This window comes from Heloderma suspectum, chromosome 9 (genome assembly GCF_057233095.1).
Source record: "Heloderma suspectum isolate Gila_16-S chromosome 9, 16-S_ref, whole genome shotgun sequence".
Taxonomy (NCBI): Eukaryota; Metazoa; Chordata; class Lepidosauria; order Squamata; family Helodermatidae; genus Heloderma; species Heloderma suspectum.
This window is the reverse complement of record NC_139466.1, coordinates 3,912,407-3,927,046: the sequence shown is the minus strand read 5'-3', so window position 1 is coordinate 3,927,046 and position 14,640 is coordinate 3,912,407. Positions and strand designations below refer to the sequence as shown.

General features: G+C 42.2%; 1 protein-coding gene across 4 annotated transcripts in view; it reads left to right on the top strand.

The window, feature by feature from the left end:
- Positions 1-14,640, top strand: part of KLHL13 (kelch like family member 13) — an 84,907-nt gene that overhangs the window by 28,666 nt on the left and 41,601 nt on the right. Inside the window, exons 4-5 of one of the 4 annotated variants that reach the window (XM_084813562.1) lie at positions 10,119-10,163; positions 10,738-10,851. The exons of 2 other annotated variants lie outside the window; for them this stretch is intronic. In XM_084813562.1, the coding sequence (XP_084669688.1) occupies positions 10,119-10,163; positions 10,738-10,851 (159 nt within the window). Of the gene's footprint in view, positions 1-10,083; positions 10,164-10,737; positions 10,852-14,640 lie in introns of those variants that run through there. One more of the 4 variants, XM_084813560.1, reaches the window with a different exon arrangement.

Here is a 14,640-nt window from a genome sequence, read left to right as displayed (position 1 = left end):
AGATCTCTAGTCTTTCCCATTCTGTTGTTTTCCTCGATTTCTTTGCATTGTTCATTTAAGAAGGCCTTCTTGTCTCTCCTTGCTATTCTCTGGAACTCTGCATTCAGTTGGAGATATCTTCCCCTTTCTCCCTTGCTTTTTGCTTCCCTTCTTTCCTCAGCTACTTGTAAAGCCTCATCAGACAGCCACTTGGCTTTCTTGCATTTCTTTTTCTTTGGGATGGATTGAGTTGCTGCCTCCTGAACAATGTTACGCACCTCCGTCCATAGTTCCTCAGGCACTCTGTCTATCAGGTCTAATCCCTTAAATCTATTCCTCACCTCCACTGTATATTCATAAGGGATATGATTTAGGTCATACCTGAATGGTTTAGTGGTTTTCCCTATGTTCTTCAATTTAAGCCGAAATTTTGCAACAACAAGCTCATGATCTGAGCCACAGTCAGCTCCAGGTCTTGTTTTGACTGACTGTATAGAGCTTCTCCATCTTTGGCTGCAAAGGACATAATCAGTCTGATTTCTATATTGTCCATCTGGTGAAGACCATGTGTAGAGTCGCCTCTTGTGCTGTTGGAAAAGAGTGTTTGCTATGATCAGCATGTTCTCTTGGCAAAACTCTATTAGCCTTTGTCCTGCTTCATTTTGTACACCAAGGCCATGCCTGCCTGTTATCCCGGTGATTTCTTGACTTCCTACTTTAGCATTCCAATCCCCTATGATGAAGAGGACATCTTTTTTTGGTGTTAGTTCTAGAAGGTGTTGTAGGTCTTCACAGAACCGATCTGAATCCCTAAAAAGGCATAAAGTGCAAAACAGATCTATTCTGGATGTTTCACCAACCAGAGCTTTGATCTCCAATCTGTAGCACCACAGTTGACAAAATAGTAATTTAAACTCACTACTATAGTTTACACTTGAGAATTTTTTTTGTTACAATAACAGTCTCATGATGATATTTGTTGTTATCATCTGTTGCCTTATTTATTAAAGTGTTTATATCTCACCTTTTTATCAGATACTATCATGGCAGGTTACAACACAATTTTTCAAACAGTTTTAACAGTATGAAAAATATAAGAACAGCCCCAAGGACATTTTAAAAACGGCCAAAATAAAATTTGAGGAGCAGCCTATAAAACCAATTGAAGTCAAAGGCTTTCTTAAGCCACATTTTAGCTGCTTGCTGAAAAGTGAGCAGTGAAGTAGCCATATAGGCCTCCCTGGGCATCACAGCTGAACAGGCCTGTCTTTCTTTCCCACCGCTGCCACACACACACCCCATACCAACAGGGCTTCAGATGTTGTGTTTTTTGTTACATTACTTATCTCCTACTTTTCTATATATAAACTTTAAATATTTTCAAAGCTATCAAGGCTTTCCTCCCTGCTCTAATGCTGATTGCTCTGACCCTGAGAGGATCCCTCTCCCACGTCTCCTATCTATACCATTTTCTCTCAAAAGGATGGGCGTTCCAGCTCCATTCTCTTTCTAGGAGAAAGGGCTTGTGAAATCTTTGCACGTGACTGCACACCAGTTAATTTTTCAGATTGGTTCAACTGCCTGGCTTTACAGTGAGGGAGTAAATAAACTTACTCCCCCCCTGAAGGTGCCTCTTAAAAGATCTTCAAGGACATGGCCACAGGATGAATGAGAAACGTGTGTGCTTGTCACAGGTAAAGGTATGTATCCATGATGCAGAACTGCACCCATCTGGAATAGTCATCCGACAGGTATAATTCTAGGTGGTCTCCTTGCTACTCACTGTCCCAGTGAAGACAGCCTGTGCTCACTCCAATTGAGGTAGTTGGCAAATCAGAACCTTAAAACTGTAGAAATGGTTAGCATGCTTTTATTTCCACTTCAGTTGTGTGGCTTTTCTACAATCCCAGCTTGAGAAAGTAAAATGCTTCAAAAATAGGCCCAAAATCTCCACTTTGGGTAGCCCAACTTAATACTCTGCATTGGCTTGAATTATTATGAAAGCTTTCTAATTAGCTATCTACTCCTTAATTTACTTGTCAAATTGATGGTCGGATCTCAAGGAATCTGACTTCCCTGTAGGCTGGATAGCATCATGTAACCTAAAGCATTTTCTGGGGGAACAGCTGTTCATTAGCAGCAAAATGAGTTGTTTCGGGGAAAAGAGAGACCAGAGTAGTGGTGGATTCCTAGATGTCATCTTAGTTTTTAATAACTTTAATTTTAGCTTTCAACATGTCAAAGCTGCATGTTTCTTAAGGGTATATTTTCCCCCTTCAGTTAAATTTGCCTGAGGTGGTTTTACTCCTGGAAGGAAGGGTGGGATACCCTTGTGTGTGAGAGAAACCCTTCTGTGTCACAACAGTAAGACAATCCAGAGCAGGACAATTTCTCAGTCTTCTTACTGTACTTGGAGCAGTACAAATGGAAAGGACCCCTTGAACCTTGGAGGTGCCCATCTAGTCTTGTCCTGAAAGCAGGAATGGGGATCCTTTTTTTCTGTAGAGGGCTGAATTCCTTCAGGGATTATCTGTTGGGAGCCACATGCCAGTGGTTGGCAGGACTAGGGGTGAAATGGGCAGGACCACCCCTTTTCTCTCTCCCTCTCTTCCTTTCCACAAAGTGGGGTATGAGGTAAGGGATGGATCGCTTTTGCCAGAGGTCTGAATTGATCACATGCAGAGGGCTTTTGAAATTAGTTCAGGGGCTGCAATTTGCTGCCCTTACCAAAGGCTCCAGTGAAGGAGATTTCTGCAATCACTTTCAGGAAACGTTCAGCTATTAAACTGGTTCTCTCCTCAAGTTTCAATGAAACTAGTTGCCAGTGTGTGTTTCTGTGCCCAATTCAAAGTACTGGTGGTGACCTTTTAAAACCCTGTATGGTTTGGGACCAGCATACCTGAGGGACTGCCCATCCCCACATGAGCTTGTCTGCTTATTAAGGTCATTGGTAGAGACACTTTGTCCTGCTGTCGCCAGAAGCACATCTGGCTGGGACGAGGGAGTGGGCCTTTTCCATGGGGGGTGGAGGAAGACTCCCTCCTGAGGGAAGCTTGTGCTGTCTTTCTTTAGTGGTGCTTTGCTAGAAGTCCTTGTGTTATAAGGTGTTTTAAGCTGGCTGGTCCTTGTTCTGTTGTAGGCCTTTTAAAGATGAGGTGTTTAAATATTTAATGTTAGTCCTGATAGGGATTAATTTTGTGCTACTTTAAATTATGACACATCCTGGCATATTCTTGTGCTGTTGTATTGTTTTATGGTTGTTTAAAAGTTTTTAAATACATAATATGTTTTAAATACATAATTTAAAATAAAACTAACTTTGTGCAGTTTTGAAACCACTGCTACTTGCATCATCAGTGGATTGGCTGAACAGTTCACTGTTCATCTGGACATTTTCTGAAATAATTGAACCCAGCAAAACATATGCACTCAAGCATACCTGGTCAGATGTCTGAAGGAGATTAACTCAGGTGTCACTTCCATGTTCCCCTTTTTCTCACAGAGCTCAGTTACTGTTCAACTGCTGCATGTTGTAGATTGCCTATTAAAACAGGAGTCATAAGCATCAGTTTAAGCACATACTGTTAATCCATTCACATAGTCGCCAGAAGGTGGCATTTCTGATTTTGAGTGAACATTACCTACTTAGTGGGTCTTTTAAAAGTTCATTGTGTAATAAATGTTGCCCCTGCGTGTTACAGTGTGTGACAGCAATTTCAGCTACTGAAATGGTTCGATCTAGAGGGAGCTGTGGTATTGATGTATTTTTATCTAAACTGTTGTCTAATTCCAGTAATCTGGACAAGACAGAACTTCATGTTTTTCAAAATGTGAAATGTTTATAGTTGGCTTAAGAAGGGGCTGGACTAAAATGCATCTTTCTTATTTGAAAAGCTGGAATATTACATCTCCTTGCAGCCTGTCCACAAATGTGTTTTACTTGAGAGTAAATCCCACTGAATTCAGTGGAACATATTTCCTGATAAGACAGCTTATGATTTTAGTTCAAACGTATAAAGAGAACTTGACGCCAGCCAAAGTAGTACCACCTGTTGTGGCTACATTGGGTTTGGGTGGGCCCTTAATCTGAGGTCTTGACACCATGACCCTCCAACTACTTGATGATAGAACTGTAAAGCTGAGGTTCCTTTATGTTCAATTTGTTTATTTATGGAATTTATTACTGTCTTTGCATTATAAAATAGTCCCAAAGAGGGGTACAACCAATAACGCAATAAAATCATACAGCCTTCACCAAACAACAAGACTACTAGTAGTAATATACTACTTTCAACAGGGGGAAACAGCAAATGGTTACATCAGAGCTGGCCTGAACTACATCAAGGAAATTATACTGTTAAGATTTTTTTTTGAATTATGCTTGCATCCCACTCCAAAGGGGCTCTGAGTAGTCCCACATGGGGTGACAAGTAGTTTTCATCCAGGTTTTGTGTTTGTGATAGCATTTAATGACATTTGAGAAGACAAGTGTACCCTGGAAGACTGAAAGGGCACTGATAATCTTTTGCTCATATTTCTTGTTCTGATATCCCTGAATAGCAGTGACATGTCTTGAATAGCAGACAAATGTAATCTCTGCCTGGTGTATGTGAGAAAATGAATTGAACAATTTTGTTAATTAATGAGTGCCTTATTGAGCAGATTCTGTGTTTGGTTATTGCTTGAATTGGACTTAAGTGGTAATTGTGTGATTCCTCAATACAACATATCTTTTTCTTATTGTTCGTGAGGAAGACTTTTTGGAAGAGAGAGCGCAGTATGTATATAGTGGCATTTCTTGACAGTGGACCTTGCCAGATCTGAGAAGATGATGGATGTAGTTCTTTGGTCCCTAGCGTGGCAGGAGTAGCTTAACTGGTCACAAACTCCCACTCCCACCCTTGTCATATGAGAAGTTTGGGGAATAATACATGAGACAAGAGTAAGATACGAGAATAAAGACAAAGGAGCTTCAAGACTGAAATGGATTCTGAACTTTGCAGCCAGTTTTTAGGCTTGTGTTTATTTCTGTTTATGTTCTTAGTTCTCTGAGCAGGCTTAGATGGAAAATATAGATTTGGGTGAGCCCAAGACATCATTGGGTAGAGTGGAAAGGAAGCTGAAACCTGTTTATACATAGCAGTGTGCAAATACAAATGCTTTGAGTCACTTTAGTCTGCAAACAGCCTATCACCACGTTACTAAACTTGTTCTTGGACTACAATGAGGCTACAAATTTTAATTCCCAACCATGTGTTTTTAAAGTTACAGTATCTTGTTTTTAGGCCACAGACTGAAAAATCAGACAGGTTCAGCCAGAAATGCTAAAGCTGTTTCTAAAACAAAAATGTATGGGTATATTTTCATGGGAGCATCCTGCTGCTAGTTTGGTGCCTTGGCATACAAATGCCAAGTGTTAACAAACTAATTCTGAAAAGTAGGTGTAGGATGGCTAGAACTTTTGAACCGATCCATTACCACCTCTCCATGTATGCTGTGCAGCATGTGATTCATAACATCTGCCCTCTCAAAAAGCAAAGAAACCTGCAGGCAGTGCTTGGGTAGCCAGTGTACTGGTTCTTGATGAGCCTTAGATGACTGTATTCCACTTCAGACATCATTCTTTTCAGTTGGATCGTCTCTCCTATCATGAACTTCCCCCTTCCTGAGTAGTCTGTGGCTCTTCACCTCAGGCATTTCAGCTGCTAGACACTGGAAAAAATGTGTATTAGTTTGGCATCAAAATGTGCCACTTGCAGATCTGCTATGAACTGCTTGCTTGTTCTGCAGATAAAGAATGCCTGGGCCAGAGTATAGCACTGCTGTCTGTACCCCCAGTTAAGTGTGTGTATGTGTTAGAAGGATGTGGTGCCATGTAGAAAATGCAGCCCACCATCTGTTCAGACAGCCTCCCAGGAGAAAGATGAGCTAGCAGCTGCCCAAGCTGATGTATCAGAGGCTTTTGTCTCCATTTAGGGTCATAGGGTTGAAAGGGATATGGAAGGTCATCTAGTCTGCTCTTGGGCCACAAGGCAAGGTCATATAATGAAGTAACCCTTGCACACACTATTACCACACTATGGTAATGGCTGTAGCTAAGTGGCAGAACATGTGATTTGCATGCAGAAGGTCTCAGGTTTAGTACTAGACATCTCCAGGTTGGGCTGGAAATGGCTCCTGCCTGAAACCCTGGAGAGCCACTGCCTGTCAGTGAAGATAATTCACGCATGCATGCATGCATTCATTCATTATATTTCTATACCGCCCCATAGCCAAAGCTCTCTGGGTGGTTCACAAAAACTAACCATTAAAATACATTATATAAAGTATAAAACCATACATGTAAGGACATAAAACAAATGGCACACACAACCATGTATATCTGAGGGAGCAATCCTGTGGCCACTAGTCAGCTGCTAGACGACCATAGGATATGTGGGTTTCCAGGAACTGACCTTGGAGCCCGTGCTCCGAGGTAAGTTTCCGGAGAACTGACCTCCCTCCCACTCTGCCTCGCAGGCAGCTCGGAACAGCTCCGTGCTTGGAAAAAGAGCATGGAGTGGCAAAAACAGGGTATTCCGGGCAGGGAAGGCAGAAGTGCCGGTACGACGCATCCTATGTGTTGTCCGGCAGCCACCTCCCCTGCTCTGCCTTCCCATGGCTAGACAGCTGAAATCAGCTGTCTAGCTACAAATGCAGGGCAGCTGAAGCGTGGAGGGGACGATCCCCTCCCTGCTTCTCCTGCCCTGCATTGGATAGGTGGTCGCCTCCCAAGTTTGGAGGCGGCCGCCTATCCCCATAGGATTACACCCTTAAACAAATATAAAATAATCAAAGAAATTCCTTATACGCTGCCAAGTGCCTGAGAGAAGAGGGCAGTTTTAACCTGGTGCCGAAAAGATGACAATGTTGGCGCCAGGCAGCATATTGAGGTAAATGGACCAATAGTTTGACTCGGTATAAGGCAGCGTCTTATGTTCCCTAATTTATAACATAAGAAGGAGAGCCCTGCTGGAGTGCCTCAACAAGCAATTTATTATTCATGTATGGAACGCTAAAGTGCTCTAACATTTTTCCATCTCAACAACAACCTTACATGGAAGGTTAGGCTGAGCAAGTGTGCCTTGATCCAGTGAGCTTCATATCTGAGTGAGGATTTGAACTAGGGTGCTAGGCTGTAGTGGCCTTGCCTTGCCTTCCAATTATATGATACATTAAAATATGTTAGCAGAATTATGCAAAATATATTTAGATTAAATAGCTAGTACAAACCGCCTACAGCTCTGTAGGCAGTTTGTATACCGCTACTTGTCTAGTAAAACAGCTCAACTGTATCAGATGAGTGAGCCAGATCTCATGCCGGACTGAAGAGAGTCACTGACAGTCTCATTTGGGCAGTACCCCTCAACTTCCCAGTTCCCAAGATGCTTATCAGTTAGAATCAAACCCACCTGCTTAGTCTCCCTAAGATTGAATGTTCTTGGTCATCTGCAGCATGGTGATGGTTCAATATTACTAGCTCCTTTCACACTGGAAAATGCAATGGAAAAGTAACTTCCAGAGGATGCCAAAGAAATGTATTTCCTTGGCTTCTTCTATAAGAGGAATGAGTATTATTGCCTCTTATCCAAGTAACTTATTTTTGGTTCAGAAATAGCTTTCTTTTTAGCCTCTGCTTTACTTGGCTGTACAGCTTATTAATTGCCCCTACAGACTAGTAGTGCATTCTGAGGGTGAAGGTCTATTTGGGGAGGGAAATAGAACTGATGGGTTACTTTCGAGCTACTGGATCTGTAATACTAGTATTGGCCAGCCTGGTGAAATAGCAATTGTTTAATTCATTCATTTCATTTATTATATTTCCAAACTGCCCAATAGTTGAAGCTCTCTGGGTGGTTCACAAAAATTAATTCAGAGTAATAGATGAGGATTGTGAGTCTCCAGAGGAAAGAAACAAAGCCAAGCCATGTTTCTGATTGGGTGGGTGATGGCTTCCTGTGCTGCAGTGCCTTCAAGAGGTCAGAGGATCTCAGCCTATGCTTGGCAATAGGCTATTCTCTTTGTACCCACAATAGCTGTTTGGCCTTTTTCCAGGGGTTGGTTGGATGGTTCTTACTGCAGCTTCTACTGGCTTAACCAGATTCTGACACTGATTGAGGTTTGAAAATCTGCTGATTTACGTCTTCCACATCCCCATGCTGAACTCTGTACTGACACTTAGTAGAATTAGCAAGTTCTTTTATTCCATAAGCAGAAAAAAATGTGTCTGCTTGTAACAATTAGCTTGATCAGCAGATGACCTCATTGCCCTTCAGCTTCTTGGGTGTGTGGGGACGGGGGCAGAAATGGGAGGCATTCTCCCATTCTTCTACTATTATTGTAAGGTTGTTCATTAATGTTGATTTTTTTAAAGAAATATGCATGAAGCACACTGATCTGGCAGAGAGGCAATGAGGATTGCATAATGTATGCATCGTAAGTTTAGCTGATGTCTCTTGGGTGCATAATGCAAAGGATTCACGGAAGGTGGTGAGGTCCAGTCCGTTGAGTTTTCTATGCAAATTAAAACAGTTCATGCACTGTTGGTAGTGCACGCTTTAGAAGTAGGCATCACTCAGCATCTAATGCGTGACTGCAATCCAATTTTTTGGAAACAGCCTTTGGTGTTGGCTACATGCTTCAGTAAATCTGCTTTTATCGTCAATAAACCTGAACTAGTCTTATCAGCAAAATCAGATCTCTGAAGTTCTGCAGTATTTCAAGCTTTTTTAAAACTTAGAATGAAAGACCAGAGATGAATGAGCTCAGGCTTGGAATATATTTTAAGCACTGCGCTTGCAGTATTAACATATCAATCCTCCCCCCGCCCCTTGCTGTGAGAGAGGGCTTCTCAGTTGCTTGACAGCTAGGTGTCTGTTTTTCCTGAGGTAGGGTTGTTGGATGAGCAGCTGAGCATCTTTCTGTTCAGTGCTACATGTTGGTATATCGTATGGACATCAGCCTACAACTATAGTTTTCAGTGCAGTTGGTAACGTGAAAAAAAAAATACTTGGAAGGTACTACTTCTGCTAGAGTACCCTAACTCCCCCAAACTGTAAATGAAACTGAGCAGAAATAGCAATAATTAAATAAAAAGCACTCTGGCTATTGTTGCCTTTTCCATTATACTTAGATTATTCTCTGAGGAGACATTGAGCCATGCTGCTGATCAGAAGTCTGCTCTGGTGGCATCCTGCCACAATGAGAGAAGCATACTCTCAAGTCCATGAAAATCAATATTGGAGGCCACTCGCAAACTTCCCGTTCCAGTATGTTAGCATTTGTGCATTGACATAGGAGCTGCTGTGGATGCACCTTCACATCAGTTAAGCCGCTGCTCGATTTGGGGTAAAATTCCTTTCTCTCCTGTGTCATTCGTCCCCCACCCCTGTATAAGCTCTCCATGTAAAGTTGCCTTCATAAAGTGGATAAACTGCGTGTTTCATTAAGCATGCTTTTAAACTGCACACACACACATCCCTGGTAAGCTGCCTACCCCTGGAGGTCACCACCAAACAGACCACAGAAATAGGTGGTGGTGGCAGCGGTTGTGACGGACACCTGCGTGCCTGGCTACTTCGTCAGGACTTAAGGCAATTTGTGAGCTCTTGGGCGGGGGGGCTGGGGGGGGCTGTTCTGTTTGATTGTTGATCGCGTCCCTGCAAGGATGGTTATTAGCTGCACATTGCTCTCCATTTCCCTGCTGCAGACAGAAGACGGAGAGCAATATTCATGTTCCCAGAGCGTATTGTAAAATGCATGAGATTTTTCCTCATCTCATTTGGAAGTGGAGGGTAGGAAAAATGAGAGCGCCTTGAATCCAAAGCTGTCTGGAAGGACATGCAGGAATCTGCAGAAATGTATCCTTGCGCTTTCGTTCGGTCTCTCTGACTATGGATTAGAAAAGACTGCCCTTTTCTCTCTTTTCCCCCCACTTAAAAATATTATTTGTTTTTGCAATAGGCTTTTTCTATAATGGCATTCTTGCATTGTTTGGCTTACACAGAAGGAAAACAGTCTGCTGTATTTGGTCACTGATCCCTCTTAGCTGTGTGGCCCAAGGCTATGCTGAGATTTCTCTCCCACTTGTATTGTTGCAGCTCAAACGAAGAATGTTCAGAGGATGACAAGTGTATTCTGAGTCGGTATGTGGCTTCATTTTCATTATGGAACCCATCTTTGTTTCCCCCCCACTTCCTTTTTTTTTTTCCTTCTTCTTTTCCAGCTAGTATTGGTCAGAAATCAGGTTAATAGGTACAGAATGTAGAACAGTGCTGCAGTGTGACTATGAAGGTAGAACAATAGCAGTACAAGCTCGTTCTTGGGGTGGGGTGGGGGGAAGAGGCGATCTTTTTATAGAATAAAGCTGCATTGTGGTGGCTTGTACAGTGCAGTCTCTCCCTCCCCCTTCTCTCTCTGTCTCTCCCCCCGCATCTCTTTTTTGAACATATACTGCAGTCAACACTTCTCTAACAAGGTGGCACAATCGTGAGTTGGAGCGATAGAATCGTCTTATTGCTTTAGGGGACGGCAGGGTTTCAAAGGAGATGCCTCACAGCCCCCTTTTCCGGATTGGAAGCCTTGGTTTAAGGTCATTGGCAAGCTCGCTTGGCTTGTTCCCAGCAGCAGCAGCGCCCACCGTTGTGCCAGTAGTGTGTGTCTGGAATGGAAGTCCAAGTTGGTAGTCTGTTATGGAAACACTGTTTGCTGTTATTGTAGTATCGTGGTGACCAACATGCCATTGAAATGGAAAACGAGTTCTCCTGCTATCTGGAAATTCCCAGTTCCTGTGCTTAAAACATCCAGGTCGTCGCCACTTTCTCCAGCATACATGTAAGTGAGAGAACTGAGGATATCTTAAGGTGGGCTTTCTTTTGCGAACTTACAACCCCTACCCCTCCATGGGCTTTTGTTCTGTGAGGTTTAACCCTCCCTTTTTTGTGGTGATGTATTCTCTGATATGACATTGGTCTCAGAATTTTTATTTTTAACCTTACATTACACTCCTTTATAGAACCTCCAAATTGTAATCCTCCTTTCGTTGTCAGTTTCCCATTTCTTCTCCCCCCACCCCCCATGATGGATGTTGTGTTGAGTCGTTCCTTTGTTGGAGAAAGCAGAGAAATGGTCAGATTTGGCCACATTCATTATTCTTTTTCAGTGCCCATTGTTAAAGTTTTGTGCAGTCATTGCTCTTTGATGCGGATCTTAGATGAGCAAATCACTTGGTATATAGCCCTTCCTTTTTATAGCTTATATTTCACAAAAGAGATACATATGTAATGCTTACCATGGTGTCCTTTCCATATTGTGTGTGGTTCCCATTGTGAAGTAATAGGATTTAGGCTTGCTTTGATTGCACTTTTTCACTCAAATAACTGTTCCTCGGTTATTCTGGAAAAAATCTCAAAGCAGAAGTAAAAAATTAAGCATTGCCATCAATGCTTAATTGATGCCAGATTAAGCACCAGAACTGCCTTGATTTGGCTTAGTATTTCCTATTTTTAAAAGGCACTGTAGCTTTGTTTCTGTCTGACATTGAGCACAGCACATGGCATGCCAAAAACGAATGCAAAAAAGAGAAGTTAACTTGGTTTTGGTAATGCTCATTAGTGAATGAACAATGATATGAACAGCTTCTGTGAGTCTTATTTCTGTAAAACATGAAGTATCCCCTCAAGTCTTGATTCATGCAACTTCCTTTAGGTGTTAATGAAATGTAGCATCTTGATGCTTTTGGCTTGTATATTTATTGGCTTCATTGATGGGCAAATCAACCCTAAATCTACATTTTGGCAGACGTTTTACATGTACATTTTGCTCTATTTTTTAATACATGTGTTGAACAAATCAATAAATTACTCTGATAACATCAATCTGCTGAAAACTTGTTTTTTTTAAACAAAGCTTTCCACAGACTTTGAACCCATAAAAACTACAGTATCTTTCATAAATCCGAAGCTTAAAAGGAAATTGCAGACTAGGATGATGAAGCATAAAAGAGGGGGGAAAAGCTTTGTGCTGAAGGGTTTCAGCATTGTTATATTTTGAAGAAAGCCAGAAGACCATTGCCTAGTAATCAGTATTGTTGTGCATTTTAAAAATTGCTGGATAAAGTGAAACTTTGCTCTGGGCTAATTTGGTGTGCTTGCTGCTTACACAATGAGAGAGTGCTGCTGTTGCTTTCTGTGGCCACCAGCATGTTAAAAAAATATGTTTGTGTTAACAACAGAGTGCTGTGTGACTGGTGCATTATCCTACTCTCATACAGCAGCACATGAAGCATTCCATGAAGCAGCCTGAACAGTAGAGTAGGCGGAGAAATCTTACATTTTCGTGCCAAAACTGGCTTGTGTTCATCGGTGCATCAACCTTAGATGGTAAAAGCAGGTCACTTAAGTGAAGTTTTAAAATTATATGAGAATTAAATAGACACACATGTCAGTTGTTCTGTTGAACATGTGTCTGTGCTCTGTGTTTAGATCCCACTTATAAGTGACTTTGTTTTCCCTTTTTGCAGAGCAGTTGGAATGCGGGTTGGCATTACAATGCTGGCTGTTAAACTCCCATTTTGTCATACAATTTATATTGGCATATCCTGTTTACCCCCTTCATGGATCACTGCCTTGTTGTGGCGAAGGGGCTTGCGTAACTCAGTGAAGCCATAAGCTATGCCATGCAGGGACACCCAAGACGGACAGGTCATGGCGGAGAGTTCTTACAAAATGTGGTCCACTGGAGAAGGAAATGGCAACCCACTCCAGTATTCCTGCCAAGAAAACCCCATGGAACATATCACAAGGTTAAAAGAGATGACGCCGGAAGATGAGCCCCTCAGGTCGGAGAAGAGTAGAGGGAATTTCCAAGTAATGCCAGAAAGAGTGAAGCGGCTGGGCCAAAGCCGAAAGGACACTCAGCTGTGGATGTGTCTGGTGGTGAAAAGAAAATCCGATGCTGTAAAGAACAATATTGTTTAGGAACCTGGAATGTAAGATCAATGAACCAAGGTAAGCTGGAGGTGGTCAGACATGAGATGGCAAGATTGAACATCGACATCTTGGGAATCAGTGAACTAAAATGGACAGGCATGGGCGAATTTAATTCAGGTGACCATTATATCTACTACTGTAGGCAAGAATCCCTCAGAAGAAATGGAGTAGCACTCATAGTCAATAAAAGGGTGGGAAAAGCAGTACTGGGGTACAATCTCAAAAACGATAGAATGGTCTCAGTATGAATCCAAGGCAAATGATTCAACATCACAGTAATTCAAGTCTATGCCCCAACCACTGATGCCGAAGAAGCTGAGGTTGATCAGTTCTATGAAGACCTACAACACCTTCTAGAACTAACACCAAAAAAAGATGTCCTCTTCATCATAGGGGATTGGAATGCTAAAGTAGGAAGTCAAGAAATCACCGGGATAACAGGCGAGCATGGCCTTGGTGTACAGAATGAAGCAGGACAAAGGCTAATAGAGTTTTGCCAAGAGAACACGCTGATCATAGCAAACACTCTTTTCCAACAGCACAAGAGGCGACTCTACACATGGACATCACCAGATGGTCAATATCAGATTGATTATGTACTTTGCAGCCAAAGATGGAGAAGCTCTATAAAGTCAGTCAAAACAAGACCTGGAGCTGACTGTGGCTCAGATCATGAGCTTCGTATTGCAAAATTTCAGCTTAAATTGAAGAACGTAGGGAAAACCACTAAACCATTCAGGTACAACCTAAATCATATCCCTTATGAATATACAGTGGAGGTGAGGAATAGATTTAAGGGATTAGACCTGATAGAGTGCCTGAGGAACTATGGACGGAGGTGCGTAACATTGTTCAGGAGGCAGCAACTCAATCCATCCCAAAGAAAAAGAAATGCAAGAAAGCAAAGTGGCAGTCTGATGAGGCTTTACAAGTAGCTGAGGAAAGAAGGGAAGCGAAAAGCAAGGGAGAAAGGGGAAGATATCTCCAACTGAATGCAGAGTTCCAGAGAATAGCAAGGAGAGACAAGAAGGCCTTCTTAAATGAACAATGCAAAGAAATCGAGGAAAACAACAGAATGGGAAAGACTAGAGATCTCTTCAAGAAAATTGGAGATCTCAAGGGAACGTTTTGTGCAAAGACGGGCATGATAAAGGACAAAGAAGGCAGGGACCTAACAGAAGCAGATGAGATTAAGAAGAGGTGGAAAGAATACACAGAAGAACTATACAGGAAAGATCTGAATGTCCCTGATAGCCATGATGGTGCGGTCACTGAACTTGAGCCGGACATCCTGGAGAGTGAAGTCAAGTGGGCCTTAGGAAGCATTACTAACAACAAAGCTAGCGGAGATGACAGTCTTCCAGCTGAGCTATTTAAAATCCTAAAAGATGATGCTGTTAAAGTGCTGCATTCAATATGCCAACAAATTTGGAACACTCAACAATGGCCACAAGACTGGAAAAGGTCAGTTTACATCCCAATTCCAAAGAAGGGCAATGCCAAAGAGTGTTCAAACTACCGTACAATTGCGCTCATTTCACATGCCAGCAAAGTTATGCTCAAAATCTTACAAGCTAGGCTTCAGCAGCATGTGAACCGAGAACTACCGGAAGTACAAGCGGGGTTTCGAAGA